The sequence below is a fragment of the Ischnura elegans genome, chromosome 2, assembly GCF_921293095.1.
Source record: "Ischnura elegans chromosome 2, ioIscEleg1.1, whole genome shotgun sequence".
NCBI classification, from domain to species: domain Eukaryota; kingdom Metazoa; phylum Arthropoda; class Insecta; order Odonata; family Coenagrionidae; genus Ischnura; species Ischnura elegans.
Window position 1 is genome coordinate 111537989 of NC_060247.1, and position 16504 is coordinate 111554492.

Below are 16504 nucleotides of genomic sequence, written 5' to 3' on the forward strand. Positions count from 1 at the left end.
ATAACAATTTTTTAATCATTCCGCACTTTTGCCGGGAAAATACACGCTTTCACAGCCGTCCAATTCCTGGCGTCTGTAAACCACTGTCAGCTTTGATGTTCACTCTCTCTTTCTTCTTAATCATTCAATTATGCTCCTTGCTATTCAACGTTTTCCCGTGGTCGCGGCACATGTCAAACTTAAGCTTTAAATGAGATATCTCTCCACTTTGAGACTAATGAAACAAATATCATGAGTGCTTTCTTCTCACGAAATTATGTTAGCATGGTAGAAGATGAAATGGCTTAATGGAAATAAGCTATAACAGAAAGAACTCTTTTTCTTCTTCCGCATGTATCTATTAGAAAGGATGAAATTCGCCATGAAAAATTGTTTGCATTTGCAAGGATGCGAACCTGGATATCCTGATCGGAGGTCAGGTATGTCTGCCAGTAACGCTGCCAAAGATTAACCGGGTTCGAATCCCGGCTTAGCTTAGTATTTTTTTCATAGTAAATTTCATCTTTGATGTACCTACATAGGTACATAACTTTGAACCAGTGCGCGTGACTGCGTACCTAGTCAATTGTTTCATGCTGTCCCTTCGAAAGGATTGCTTTTGCGGTAATTCATGGATGGGGATTTACATTGAAGCAATTGCATCGTTGATTTATACCGCTGCTCTGGTACTCCATTTTACTCAGCTTTTGCTTATAAATTTCTTTCGTTCTACGGTCGTGATGCGTGTCCAATGTTGACTGTTAATAAGATGAAACAGCGGGACCGCTAATGGAAACCGGTAGCTCAGTGCTTGGACTTGCAATCGAGTGTTCATGTGGTATTGGGCGCGATTGTATGTAGTACTAATCCATTAGAGATGTGTCAAGTTACGTGTAATCGCTACCAAGGAATGAATCTATATCCGTCAAAACTGAAGGTTCGAGTTCAAAATACTCGCGATTATTGCTAGTATATCGCATGTAAGTGGGTGGAACTAGAAAACGCGAGTACAAGGAATCGTATTTGAAGGTGAATACAGATAGGAATGTCGAGTACATAGTCATCGCTACGCTCTGAGATGCCGGTAGATAACTCTGAAATGTGTAACGATGTGTTGCAATCATTACTATTAAAGCATTCTACCGATTAAGGTATGATACATGGAGTATTTAAGAAGCATTCTGTCTGTCTCCCTCGCTCCATGGACTTCCCTCTTCAATTCATAATAATAGCTACTCTCTTTCCTTTTATCTAAAATCCGTATTCTCTTCCTCTCCTTAGTTTACCATACAGTCTACCCTCTAACACTGTTTTCAACATCCCCTCCCCGCTAAGTACTCGCTCCATCCATACCTTCTGTCTTTTCCCTATCTCATCTAGAAGCTGCTTCTCCTCACCCACCATGTCTAGCACTTCGTCGTCCCTCTTCCTTTCCGTTCACTTCACCTTCTCCATTCCTATCCACATCCACAGCTAAAACGCCTCCAGTCCTCAGTCGCCCTCCTTCCGGTGAAAACGTCTAGTTACCTATTTTTGTTACCCTATATAACTTGTTAGGTCTACTTATCAGCGAAATTGTTTCCCCCATAATTAATTTTGGCAAGTGTTTTTTCATGTCTTTTCACGTCCCTTCATTCTTCCATATTTTGATTCACATTTTGTGTTAAATATAGTATCAGATGTATGCATTCTTTTGATGACTTTCTGGATGATTTTCTTCCTGACAAGTAAGTGCATTTTTTGGCCTAGTCGTAAGAGGAACAGAGATATTTCGTGTACGGCATGTTTTAGAAAGCAAATTAAGCTTCTCCCTGTAGTGAAGCACTCACCCGTGGTTTCACTAAAAACTAAAAAGTGTCCACGTTTTCGCAGCGCTATACTGAAGGTCTCATTCCAGATTAAAAGCCTGCTACGTTTCATTGAAATTTCGCTTAATTTTCATTGTCAGTATTGAAAGGCTTGCGAATTTACCAAACTGATGGTTTTACTATTTATAATCGTCAAATCTCTTTAATATTCTCTTCGTTTCAATATCTTGAATATTTACATTCCGTACTTTGCCTAAAGTATATAATATGGTGTATGTTTTCACATCAAGGTTTAATTTTTATTCCTATAAAATTTTTAAGTACCAGTCGAGGAAATGTTTCATAATATTCTGCTTCAGATTTTCCGCCTTGGTACTTTGGTTAATAACCACTCCGTTGTATTTTTCATTTTCAATTTCTGCTTGCTTGCCAAAGTCCTATTTTGTCTTCTCGTTTGCTTTTGGTTATTTCACATGCTCTCTGTCTCGTTTTCTAATCATCTCATGAACTCTTACTTTTTCTCGTTTTTTTCATAGAGGCATTTAGAAATTACTAGATATTCATGAAAGCATGAGAGGTGGAACTTTCATTCTTTTCACTAGTCGTTGGTGGTGACGTTTTTAATTAATCAGCGGCTTGAAATTTTTTCTCCCTGGTGAGTAAGGTTTAGTGTAGTAGATGTGAGAAACAATTCTTACGATTATAAAGAGCTGTTTTTCTAGAGCTATTTTGTTCCCGTTGTTTCAAGGGACCGTCTCATTTATTGACGTGATTCACAATTGGGAAACTCTAATTGAAATGCTAATTATCGAGATATTTTTATTTTCTATTCTATTCTATCTGGCAGTAAAAAAGGTTTCGTCGTTTTTTACTCAATGATGAATAATTATGCATACAGATTTCTCTGCTATTAACCACCGAAGCTGGGGCATTCCAATGGGCATTTTTAGACAAGTTCTTCTCACATGTTAGACATTTTTTCACGTATTGTACAAGATAATTTAATCAAATCTACTTTAACTTGAATCACGTATGTTCTTCAATGTTGGACATTGGGTAAATACCTTCCCTTAACTAGCTGAAATTCCACTTTTTAAATGACTTTTTCAGGTACGGGATATGTCAGGCCGACCATAATTTGCTTCACTGCAATATGAACATTATTTCGAAACTCATCACACCCCTTAATTTCTTTATTTGAAATTCAAGATTTTGTGTTTAGAAAAAGAACATCATTAAAACTAAATTTTTTATGACTATTTATGAGGAATTTTTAAATTTCCTATCACGTACGGGTACGTGAGATTGTTTTACTAATTTCAATTTAATGAAGAATCAGTTGATTGATATATGGCAATTTTACTCTGTCAAAATCTCATTTTAATTATTGGATCTATGTTGCTAGCCGCTTTCCCTGTATTTTGATGGATATAGCGAGTAATCCATAGTACGTAAGATTTCAGGGTAAATTCATACCAGATTTTGGCATTATTGTAACAACCGTGAGAGATCACGTTTTTTGCTGTGCAAACGAACGCGATTGCTCTTCGGCGTGGAACCAATGGGGTGATATCCTAGATAATTTTCCTCGGATGTTATGTGCATTATTCGGTGGTGGAGATTTGGGAACCTCAGGTGTAATGTCGTGCAACCGGCCTAATCACTTCCCATCTGTGTTTATTTCCTTCTCCCCGTAGAGGGGGTGGCGGGCGGTCTCTGGGGTGGGATTTGACCACGCTCCGGGTAAACTTCCCCACTGCCGGAGCGACCTACCGTCTCGCTGGCGATAAGTCAGCCATGTTCCCCCTTGGGTTTTAAGCCGAGTCGCGAGTTTGCACGCCTCCCCACCCTCATTTTTTTCCTTTTTACTAGCTGACGTAAGAAACCTCACTCTACCAAACCATGCGTGCCCGAGATTTATTCCACCGAGATGAGTGCGATAAGTTGTCTTCTTTTTTTATTTATTTTTTGAGTGAAAACTTCTTCAGGCGCACCCGAGCAATATTTTATTCGCAGTAAAATGCACCATCTCGTCTTGCGCGGAGAAAATTTACGCGAGTACGCATATCCCGCTCTGTGAGTCTTTTTTGGTGACGAATTACTCGCTTGAAACTTGTGGTTCCATCTCGAAATTTTAGAGTAAGTACGGTATATCATGTTTTTTGTCACATTTTTCTGTCACTGAAATATTATCAACTGAAAAAGTAATTGGAAGGTAAAAAGTAGAGAGTTTCAAATGTAAAGGCAATTATTGATAAATCTCTACTTTATTTTGCCTGAAAATTTCAAGATCATATCATTAGTTTCAATTCAGTAATCCGTAACTTAAAATACCGACCGAGAAGAGAGTATTCTTTTTCTTAAGAGCACTCATAATTACCACTCGGACTGAAGTTTTCGGTGAGGGAAAATTGGCTTTACACTTATGTTATTATCTTGTTTTGAGCAAATACAAAATGCACAGTCATCATCTTTTGCCTGTATCTCTACTTTCAAATTTACGTCATTATTTTCTCAAATTCATATTTTTATTATGAGTAACAGGCAAACAAATGTTGACTCAGATCTGCTCTGAATATGTCAAAATGATAGCATAAATTTTAAAGGGTTGACATGTCATCAAAGAAGACAAAATACGGCCGGTTGAGTGGAAGAGATGCGTTATAAAATTTATGCTAGGTTTTGTATATTCCGTTTCAGTTATGGGTCCTCTTTCGTAAATATACGGCTTTCTGGTGAGATAATTATTTCATGGTAGAGCTATCCATGGTAACTCATTTTAAAAGTATTGAGAATAAGCGCTGCAAAATATAACGTAGGCAAATTATACCGAAATATTTATTAGAGAGTTTATTTTTATAAAAAATACTAATTCTTCCTTTTGTATCTTAGTTTTTCCAATAATATTCTGGGTACAACTTTAATTATAGTAAATATAGAATTCATTCATTCTTTATATCGGTGAAAAATAATTAATATTGTTTTTGTAGGTCAAAAAGTAATGTTTTTAATCTCACAAGGTTTTGCTATTTTACAATACATTTTAAATGCAACAATTTATTGCTATTTTACAATAGGTGCTCTTTTACTTGTATTTTTCTTACTAATTTAACGCGGCTAAATTTTTTGTTAACGTGGTAACACTATTATGTCAATTTCAGTAGCAATATACCGTAGTTATTAAAGTTTTCTTTCTTTCGGCTCGTTCTGTGGCCTGCGCATTACTTTTGTTCTGAATATTCTGAGCTCGTGCCTAGAGGCACGCGTTGGAATGCCAAGCACGCTTCTTTTAGTAAACTCTCGAAATAAAAATGCTCCACACAGTGCCTGTCCGTTTTTTGTGACAACGCAAGTTTTAGCCCAGACACGAGAGGCTTTTCCCCTCATAATGGCTTCTGCCTCGTAGGCACTGGACCGTAGTATATTATTCATGCACTTGTCCGGAGGATTGTGCTCACCATTACAATCTGAATATGTTACTGTTTCTGTGCATTCAGTGTTTTTTAAGATGTTTTTGTGCATGTTTTTTTATCGCGCTGTAGTCGGGAGATATTTTTTCGCATTTATGGTTACTTATGAATAAATAACTTTGTCGGAAAAATGTGAATTAAAATACTTACCAACTACGACATGCATTGCGTAAGGTCTTCGTTGCTGTTTCGGAGATAAATTAATTACCACGGCAAAGGTTCTCTAAATTGTTGACGGTAGTGAATTACGAGGCTACCGACTAGTATTATGGAGACAGAAAGTAGCCTTGCTTGTTTGATGACACATGACTTTTTATGTATGTTGTACGTAGTGTTAGTTTAGAGAAACAAGGAGTCACATTCATGCTTCAAGTTTACTGCCGCTGCGTAATTCTCCTTCTAATAAATGGGTGTTGTATCGTGTGTGCATTTTTTACACACGGATTGTATTGTTTTTAAGAAGAAGAGACCGGCTCTCCGCGAACATTCTTTAAACTTGAAGTATTTCTGGATGAACGCATTATTTTGGAGATATCTTGTTGACAGTACGTTATTGAGCTATAATGTTCGTCTCTGCAATATATTTGGTGGTCGGTTAGTCCCACGTTGCATTTATATGCATGATCAGTCCTCAAATGTCTTTGTCGTAATAGCTGGTACCCTTTTATTTCCTTGGAGATTTGAGTTACTATACTGTTCAAAGGCCGTTTCATTTATATCGAAATCTTATGAAGGAGGTTTTGATAAATAATGTTATAAATGTCCAGGAATAATTTTACTACACTTTATGGGACAAAATCAAACACCATCAAGGCATCGCCTAATTTTGAAGCATTAAGTTCATCTGATTACGAGAAAGTAGTAGTCGCTCCCACCCAGGAATTTTAAAACATTTCACATCTATAAAAATTATAATTACACCTGGAAATTTCTTAATCGGTCGTGATATTGCTGATGATCACAGAAATATTTCTGATACTACTCATCATTTTAATTTAATAACTTTTCGTTGGATTTAAACGGTTAACCGTGTCTTTTTCAGCCATTCGATAGAGTTCGTCCGGATATACGGAATTTATCTATTTAAAATTATTATATTTAATTTTTTGAAATGTGTTTTACGTTTTAAATTGGCTTTTCAATTCCTCACTGTAAGATTACTTAGCTGTATTTATAGTGCTTGATGCCGAAAAATTAAAATTGAACGCCCTTTAAGCTACATCAAGCCGTCCAAAATTACGATTATACACTCAAGGATTCTCTTTTTAGAAGAAACAAAGACAGCATTTATCACCGGTATTTTTTATTTACAATCCAAAGCATATTGTAAAGATGGTTCATGAAATTCATGAAACATTCCACGGCATTAAGTCCTCCTAAGCCTAAAGCTGTTCAGGAGGTGCTTACAATTGCAGAACACATAAAAACTCCGAGATCGATATAATAGATTTGATGCCTCATTCTGTTATTTATGTGGGAACAACAAATCATTTACAACGTCGTCATTTTAACGATATTTTGTGTCACTCTTGTATTTCGAAATAGAACTGATGCCGGGTGATATCATTTTCATATTTCAATAATTTGGGTACCTTTAACATTCTGTCACCGAGTAAAGTGTAAGTGTTTGTTTTTTTTACATTTTAGTGTATGTTACTATATTTTTTTGGGATAAATGATTTTCCTTTCTTCCGTAGATAGTGGTGAGTTTTCGGTGATTCACGTTTGCGTGATTTGACGTTCCAAATTCCTCGTGTGCAGTCGCAAGTGTAGACGGTCCCTCTCGGAATGCAGTGGACATTTTTCATGTCACGAAGCGCGATGTTTCTCTTACCTCATACCTCAGTCTCAAGTGTAGTCTTATCTCCACACCCTCATTGTTAATGGCGGTGGTGAATGGGCTTTTTGCACGCGACCTTGCTCAGCTCCATTTGCCTTGATATTTCCTGTCATCGCCAGCTCTTATATCACACCGCGAACCAAGGGTATGACCGTCGAAAGTTAGTATTGTTTACAAGGCGTGGTTTTTTCAGGGATAATATTTATTAAATATATTCAGTGGCACACGCTTTCTTTCCCCGCTATCTTTATCAAACCCACGCCTTTGTCTCCAAAACTTTTCTCGATATTTTAGGGAAATAAATCTACGGATGTGATTCTACCTTTCTGTCACAGAAAAATGGAATTCTGATAATCCCTCCCCTGGTAAAGCAAACAAATTGCTATATCGGCAATCTTGAGAAGGACCGAAAGTAATTGGTCTATGTTAATGCTTGGAAACAAGGCTACTTTGAAATTTTTCTCGTCTCGTATAATTCAGATGACATTGTGACTTTACAGGTAATTGTAATAATTATTGGGATCCTGTACAGTTGTTTTTGCGTCTCAAATTGCACTTTCCTATCATTCCAATTTTGATCATTTTCGCCTAGCGAAAGCGAGTCAAGAATGTAAATTACTGTTAGCCGCTCTAATCATGGCTTTTCACTCTTGATATCCAAATCGTCCTGCAGTTAGCGCAGGATAGGCGACTTTTGAAAATACATTTTAATGTGCAAAGTATGGCAGCACATCTTGGCGACTAGAGAATCCCATATTTTAAAATTTTTGTGGTTTTGCGTTCAATGCTGTCTGGGGTCTTTGGGATTACGGCGCTGGTTGATTTGGTTTCCATGACCTCGCCTATCTCGCCTTCCCTTTGAACTTTTACCGTCGCGCCTGTGGTTTTTAGCGCTTGACCGAAGCGATGTCCTTCTCCTGAACTCTCTTTCCCTTTGTTTTCGTCCCGTGGAATGGCGCTTATCTCTTGGTTTCCTGGCGTCTGCGACCGCAACGCGTTGATATCGTATCAAGGTAGTGCTGCCCCCTGTGTGCGAGAGGCTAGAATTATTATTTTATTACTTCACTTTCTGCAGCTCATTGTTGCCTCAACCTCTCTCTGAATAGTGTGCCTGCATATGGTGTTATCTTGTCAGTGCAAAAGCAGAGCATTCGTGAATATAATCTGGGAGATCTTTCCGGTGATCCATGCGATTGTCGAAAGTTTTGGTGGCAGGACTACTCTGACTCGGATCGTGGATTAATGTGCACCCCCGTGGTGAAATATGGGTACTTATGTCCAGTTTACCATCCGGCTTCATGTCGAAGAGCAGAGGATTAAAGTGGCTGGTGCGTTTCAACTTTTTTTATCCGCGACCCGTATGAGTTCTCCCTCTCATCGGGTCATATTTTGTCTTTTTTGTGACTTACTACCTTTTATAAACTTAGCCACCGTCTTGAAATTTTCCGTGTTACATTTTAGGCCTTTGTCAACATTTTCCTTTCTCTGAATCATACATTTTTTCCATCCAAGTGGAATATTATAAAAAATTTCAATGCACGCAAAATCAGAAAAGGTCCAATTATATTTACTGTGAAAATTTTGAGTTCACAAGTGTAATTCTGACCAGGAAATGCGCCTGGAAATTGAGGAAAAGTATTAGTTAATCGAATGAGAGTGATTTGTCCTCTTGAGTAGTTCCACTTTGGCCAATCATTATTATCCCATAATTTGTCAAAAAAACCTTCAGACAAAAAGAAATTTATTAACTAGGAATTCAAAACGTCGTATGCTTTCAATGGTTTCCGGCTTAATCCGTGGAAGAAAACGAAGTCGTTTTTTCATTTGTGAACGTCGTATACTGATGAGCTTAAGTTTCATTTTCTGCTCTTAAATAATAAGTTTTGATTTTTTCGTAAATATTGATAGCAGTATTTTTGCCGCACTGAAGATTTCGGATTTTTTCGTAGTCATATGCTATGTTCCTATTTTTACTGCAATGGATTGAAAGAAAGCTATATATATGACGATCCTTCGTTTAAAATTTGTATTTTTGATTAGTTTTCTTTGAAAATTAATTTTATAGCTGCTGAAATATCGAATCAGGGGTACGAGGATAAGCGGTGTAAAGGATTATAAGTTTCCAAGTAGTCTTGTGGCTCTTGGTTAATTAAAACTTTGTTTTGAGTTCATCAGTACAGCTGCGCGAATTAGCCTCTTTTGCGGAAAATGTTCATGCAATTTGGAGCTTCGACTGGTTTCAATTCTTTTTATCTTCAAATGCAATTAAATGAGTAGGATTTGCCAAAAAAATATTTTCGTGTTCCATTCCGCTCCAAAAACTTTTATTTGCTTCAGGTCTGTATGCTGTTTCATTTAATTAAATCTGTTTGGAAATTAAGTAATGACTTTCCCTGTGAAGTTGGAATCAATTCAGCTCTCTTAAGCCTCTGAGTCATTAATTAATGCGGATTTTGATGCACCTAGTGGTTTTAGTACTTCAATTTGTCTTTCGTTTAGCAGTCGGCTATAGAAATTCCCGTAAAATTAAACTTTTTTTGCACTTCAATCGGTTCCTCATGCTGCCGTCTGTAATAGCAATTCTCGTTTTGTGGTCATCCATTTTCTCTCACTTATTCAATTTCGTAATTTAGAAAAGTATTTTTTATTCAATTTTTTCTTTTCTCGTAGTACTCATGCGATGGTTATGTATGGAGCAAGTTAGCCAATTTTTTCGGCGCTGTATGAAGCTAATTAAATTGCATAAAACCCGATGATTCTTGCGTGATGGAGTAGAATTTTGTGTTCATCACTCCAGCATTATTTTAATTTTGGAATCGTTTTTATTTCAATTAAATTAAAACTTGAGAATATCTGCTTATTGAAATTATCATTTTTGGTAAGTGGTTCTTAACTAACGATTTAGGTGCCGTAGAATTTTCTTAGTGAACAGTAAGGTTTTGTGGAATAAAATCCCTCCCCGCTCCATGTAGAATCTTTACACTGAGTATGGCCACTTACTGGTTCTTCTGCAAGAGGTTTATCGGTGGCTAGTCAGCGTTCGTTTCCTGAATATTTCATAAATTTAATGTCTTAGGCTTCAAAGTCCATCTCAAGTCTCCGGGCTGTCGTGCTGTATGCATGAGCATGTCATCTTGCGGCATGTATATCCGGCAGTATATACCCAAGTACTGGACTCTAAAATGCTCAATAGAGTTTAAATATTTTGTTCAAAGTACTTTGGAATATATTCATATCTTCGAGTTACAGAAAATTCGTGCGAAGAAAAAAAATTATTTTGGATTTTTCTGTATTTTAGATTTTAAAAATGTCCTCAATTGAGACATTTAAATTTAGGTTCTCGAGTTACAGAAGTTTCGCTGCATATTACTATATCATCCCACCAATTCCTAGTAGGAATTTTAGATTTGCTTTGGTAAAAGGAGGAAACTGCTGGATAAGAGGGAATGGTATTGGATGGATAGAAAGTGGGCAGAATATGCCGTGATTAGTGGAAGAATATTGGGTTGACGAGGAAGGGAATGGAATATAGTATGGTTTAATCATACCTGGCACCTCACCTCTCTTGTGCAAGGCAAGCTGCTCTGTTATGCCTTCCCCGACTTGTACCCTGAAAAGTCGAAAATATACATACTTTCTCCTTAAAAAAGTTTCCGGCAATGGAATAAAGTTTTACGTGAATTCAACCGTCTAGAAATACACTGTAGACAGCCAAGTAGGCTGGGACTAACATAGATATAAAAACAGATCACAATCCGGCGAGGCGAGGGAGTGGAAAATAAAACGACATGTATCAATTCCCTCTTCAGATTTCGGAATGAATTAATGTGTATTGGGGAAAGGCAAAAATAATAGAGAGCGTTACAGAAATGCTCAGCATACTGTGATGGGAGAGCTAACAAAAGAGGAACAAATGGAACTGGCTATGTGGGATGTAAAAAATAATGAGTGAGGAAAAGGCACGGGATGAATTTGTGAAGGAAATAACACAACCAAAACTTTGTGGCGAAATAATGATCACCAGTTTATCATAAATTGCTGATCACAAAGGGAAAATGTAAAGTAGTTCTTGAACAGGACCATACGGGATGGGAACGACCTACCAGTAAAAATATTTGGGACCGTCCCAAACGTTTGGCATTTTTTCAAATTGGTTAAGTTATTATTTTTTAAGGGTTTCTTATAATGTTTTCAATATTGTTTTCATCGCATGTTCCTGTTGCCGCCAGGCCAGTGGACAAATTGTTAACCTAATTGGCCAAACAATTTATTAATAAGGTTTCCTTGTTAGTTAACTTTCACTTATACCACAACTTTTGCTATACCACCAAAAGCAGTGGTGCAAGAAAAAGTAACCTAACCAAGTAACCTTATGATGGAATTCCACACATTTAGTCTAAAGAGAAAAATTGAAATGTTGCAACTCGAATGTCACCAGATTTTTAAGTATCCCACTAATACATGGAACTCCTACATTGAAAAAATCCTTGTCTATTGTTGGGACAAGGATACGGAATATACTCTTGAAATAATCAAAAACTCCATATCATTGATGTCTTTCAAAAATATACTGTTAAAAAATGCTATTACAAGAAAAAATTTAACTTGACCAGTATGGTTGTATTTTCTGTTACCATTATCATATAATTTATTGCATATATTCAATTTTTCTGTGTACTCGAGCTCTGATACTAATGTCTACCTTTGTATGTTCTCAGTGTACCTAGGGTATAAGAACAATAAACATTTCTTTATCTGTATCGTAACAGAAGGGAAGCGTTATCCAGCAGACCGATTGTGGCGGTTTAAACGTTGTTGGAATATTATTTCCCCTATAGCATATGATTCAATCAGTAATCGCTCTTATCGCTATCCAATCTCGAATTTATGCTTAATCATTAATTTAATCCAAATGGTGGCTAATTGTAGGTGCCTTTGTTTTTTCTTTGCAGAGTGGTGGCAATGCTGACGTTGAGTTGCACCGACCCGTGGGCGGAGGGAGCGGAGGGGGCAGCCTCCGGATCACGCACCTCGTCGGGGGCGTGTCGTCGGGGGCGGGCGGGGGCGGTGGGGGCGTTGGGGGGCACGCGGCCGCCGCCGCCGCCTCCGGAGCCCCCAGGTTCCCCAAGCTAGACGAGTGCGCACACTTCCACTACGAGAATGTCGAGTTGGGGCCCATACAGGTGAGGATATTATTCTAATAGTTAATTTTTCATTCATAGTACTACTATCCTCTGAACCAGGAGTCTCCAAATCATGGCCCGCTGGCCACATCCGGCCCGACAAACAAATCCCTTGTGTCTACGTACAAGTCTTACAATTGCCTCATCTAATGTGTAACCTGATTTCAATAAAATTTTAAAGTCAAAACGACTGTATCATTCCTCACACTAATTTGATTGCACAAAACTAAAGGCTGGGCTCTTTTTAGTTTTCCCTGATTTATTCCAACCAGATGTATTTTTTATTATTCCATGTTTATAATCTAATTTTTGAGGAAATTTAGTTAATGGCATTGATTTTTTTTATTAATTCCTTCGGCCCGCATAAATTTGGAAAATAGAAATTGTGGCCCTTACATTAAAAAGTTTGGAGAGTCTTGCTCTAATTAAATTAAAACTTCGTTGTGAGTTCAATTTATGGCTGCATGAATTTTCCTTTTTTGCGGCAAATGTTCATGCATTTTGAAGCTTCAATTTCTTTCAATTCTTTTTATCTTGTAGTGGAATTAAATGTGTGGGATCATCCGAAAAATGTTTGGACAGAAAAAAAACTCATTGAATGCCTCATTTCTATGCTTATGTGGAAACAATAAACCATTTACAAGGTCGTCATTTTTAGCAGTAATTATATTTTACTATCGCTCTAATCTCCTCCTACCCCAATCTCTCTCCAAATGAATTATTTACAAGTAATTTCATATCTTACGTCTTCAGTTTAAAAACTTATCATTCAAATTGCGATCTTTTATGATGGAAGCACAAAGAGAATGCTGATACGGAGGCATTTTTTTGCGAAATGAGGTTCACAACCAGATTGCCTCCGTTAAAAACGTCTGCATTTTTTTCCCTCATGGGTTTCTAGTTTCCATTTTTGCTGCATTTCCCTTTGATGTTTTTGGCGCTCTTCCAGGAAAATATCCAGTTTTTTTAGCTTAATCGAGTTTTAATGTTTTAATAACCATCGCCAGTGCCATGAGCTCTGCCTTTTTTGTAGTGTTTTTCGATTGATAATTTTTTTTAATTAAAATCACGCTCGCATCCGTCAATCGTTTCTAAATTAGTTTTTTTGTGTTCATTATGAGACGATTTTGTGCCAATTCATCGCACCTGATTTATGCTATCGCTCTTGGTTATTTAAGCAGCTTTAAATTTACAAGTAGAATTTTTGCATCAATTAAGCGTGGAGATAAGGGGTGAATGTTTCCATAAGGCAGTCGCCAGAATTGTTTTCTCTGAATGATATTTTTGCCATTATCAAGCATGTTTTTGAAATTGATTTTTCGATTAAGACCACCAATTAGACTATTTACATTTTAATACGTGAACAAATGGACTCACACAGTGGCATGTTTTGGATATAATGTTATGTTACGTAAGTGAATTTTCCAAACATTAAAGCATAGTATGAATTTTGAAACCTGTAAAAAAAATGGAATCGCCCGCAGCCAATTTTGGTTTTAATGGAATATTTCGTCCAAGGAGTACCTTTAAATATTTTAATTCATACATATATGTTTTTTTATGAATGCGTTAGAATTTCCATTAAAATTTTCATGAAAAAAAGTATTTCTATGCCTGAAAAAATTGATTTCTTTGCGATTTTTCCATAGTTAATTACTTTGACTGAGGGTTAAGAAAAATACCATCGCTTCAATTGTCATTTCTTCTTCCTTACTGTCCCAATTTTTGTACCTGGACTTACGAAAAAATATTTAGTTTCAATATTTATATGCTAGCTTTACAATTCTGTACTGTTCAATTCTCTCTGAATCCTGCGCCGCCTCCTGCGAAATTCCGCCTCAGCTCTTGTGGAATGATAAGAGAAAGATTTTATAAGGCTATGGACTTTATGCCAGTTTTAATTATTCAAGGAATGAGTATAATCTTAGAATAATATATCAAAACTTGACGTCCATCGTACCATATTTCTTACTGTCCTGATGTATTTGCTGGGACTCGAAGGAAATATTTTATTATTTTTATTTGGTAGCATTAAACTTTGATCGATTTACAGTTTTTTACAGTAATTGTTTGTACAATTATTGTTTTTACAAGTTTATTTATTAGTATTGTTATTACAATTATTGTTTTTCTGCCTCAGTTCAAGTGTAATGCTAATAGAAATAATGTTTTGTCCCCTTCACACAGGTATCCCTTTGCGAAGAGGAGCTGAAGCCTCTAAACGACTCCGATGGCAGTGGGGTGGGTAACGAGAATCGATCCTGGGTCGTCCAGGTCACGAGCCTTGGGAGGAGCTGGCTGCTTCGGCGGTCGTACGACAACTTCAGGATGCTCGACTCCCAGCTCCACCGCTGCGTCTACGACCGGAAGTTCTCCGCTCTTCCGGAACTTCCGCCGGAAGCCAACGTCCCCACGGCCAACCCGGAGCAGTCTGCAGAGGTAAGCGGATGCACACTTTTTCTCTGTTGTTGTTGTTGCTATTGGAGATGTGATTGCAGAATGGAAAACTTGGACAGCCAGGAAAAGCAGAAGAATTCAGAGAGTTGTGTCAAGCTTAATCTGGTAGAATTCATGCATATAAGTGAATTAGAAGATATCGGAAATTTTCCACAAATACTTTAATTTCACATCACAATTTTGTATTTACGATTAAAAAAAACTATTGAAACAGGTCGTGAATACGTGGAATCTCGCAAAGCATTTTTCAAGTCTTTCACTCTGTGACTTCCAATTTCCACGAAGAGAAATGGTCGATAAATAACTCTGTTCTCATTAAGTTTTATCTATACGCTAAATTGTTTTGAAGAGTCTCCATTTTAAGGGATATAGCCCGGGGAAATAATAGGTTATTTTTAATAATAATAATTATCTTCAGGTGACTTCTTATAAAAAAATCATTTGAACGCCGCGCCGTTGAGGGGAAACAAGTTAGAAACTAGGTTCCATTCAGTCCCTTCTCTCACTGTAACCCATACAGTGCTCACGGACGGGAAATATTTCAATTATAAGTAACCCGAAGATCGTTGGTTACCCGTCGTAGGTTGCGTCATAGGCTTTAATATGTCTGATTATTTAAAATAGGGTAGTTTCCTTCATCAAAGAAAACGAAAAGCATTGATTGCGATTCGTTACTCACCATTAGTGTATTCATTATATACAAATTATTTGGTTTTAGAAATACCGGTTTAGACGAATGGCAAGGGTCAATTTTATCCTCATTAGAAAAAGGCCAGATTGGCGCCCATGCGATGCCACTCCACGTGACGTCACAGGGACCTAGTTTCTACACGAGAGGATAGGAGTTATACATCGTCTGAGGTTACCAATGCATGCATGAGGCACAGAGCTCAGGGAAACATGTCTTAATAATCACCTATTAAAACTGGCTTAGGTCGGAAAGTTTTCCTCGTTTGATAAGGCATTAATAATCCTTATTTAAGCCAAGCGCTACCAGCTAGCATGGTGCTGTGCTATCTGCTAGCATCCTGCGTCGTATCAGCGCTCAGAGCCTCACCCCAAGGTCACCTCACTTGCGGCAGGGGAACCAGAACGACGTCACACGGGAGTTTTCCCGGCATTCATACTTACCCGTCGCGTTTTCGCGCGCTTGAAATTTTTCACTTTTTATTTGATCGCGAAAAATAGATATCGTCATTTAAGAATCTAAAAGCGTGAAATGCGTACTCCAGGAGTAATAATATTTCGATTTAGGCGATAAAAAATAATAGGAAACGCCTGCAGTGAAATGAGTGTCGTTATACTGACCACCGTGGTCTCCACCTTTACTCATGTGAAGAAGAGCTGCTGCCGTCTCTACTGGGTGGTGGGAGGCACAATTGTTGGCGGCCTCCCGTCGCCAAGTCACGGCATCTTCAGAGGCCTAATGTATTATTTAAATGGCCTATCTTACCCAGGGGACAGGCCCATACCATAGCGGAAAAATATTATTATCAAAATATTATTTTGAAAAATAGCCTACTCTTTTTGTAGTGTATATTCTTTTTTAGTTTGTTAGCTATAGGAAGTAATGGCAAATGCCGTCCCTTTTTTCCACGACTTATTATTCGATAAATAAACTCGCTTATATCGCAGCTAACCCATATATCTTGCGGTTTACCCACAATCCGCAAACCGGTGGAAGCACTCGGAGTCTCGAAGCTCAACGATTAGCTGTAACACGGAAATTGTAAAACAGTAATCATGGAAAAGTTGATTGTATGATAC

General features: G+C 37.5%; 1 protein-coding gene across 1 annotated transcript in view; it reads left to right on the forward strand.

Moving 5' to 3' along the window:
* LOC124154413 overlaps positions 1 to 16504 on the forward strand; it is a 716264-nt gene that overhangs the window by 524897 nt on the left and 174863 nt on the right. The window contains exons 3-4 of the mRNA XM_046528115.1: positions 12050 to 12280; positions 14468 to 14719. Coding sequence (XP_046384071.1) covers positions 12050 to 12280; positions 14468 to 14719 — 483 coding nt within the window. The remainder of the gene's footprint in view (positions 1 to 12049; positions 12281 to 14467; positions 14720 to 16504) is intronic.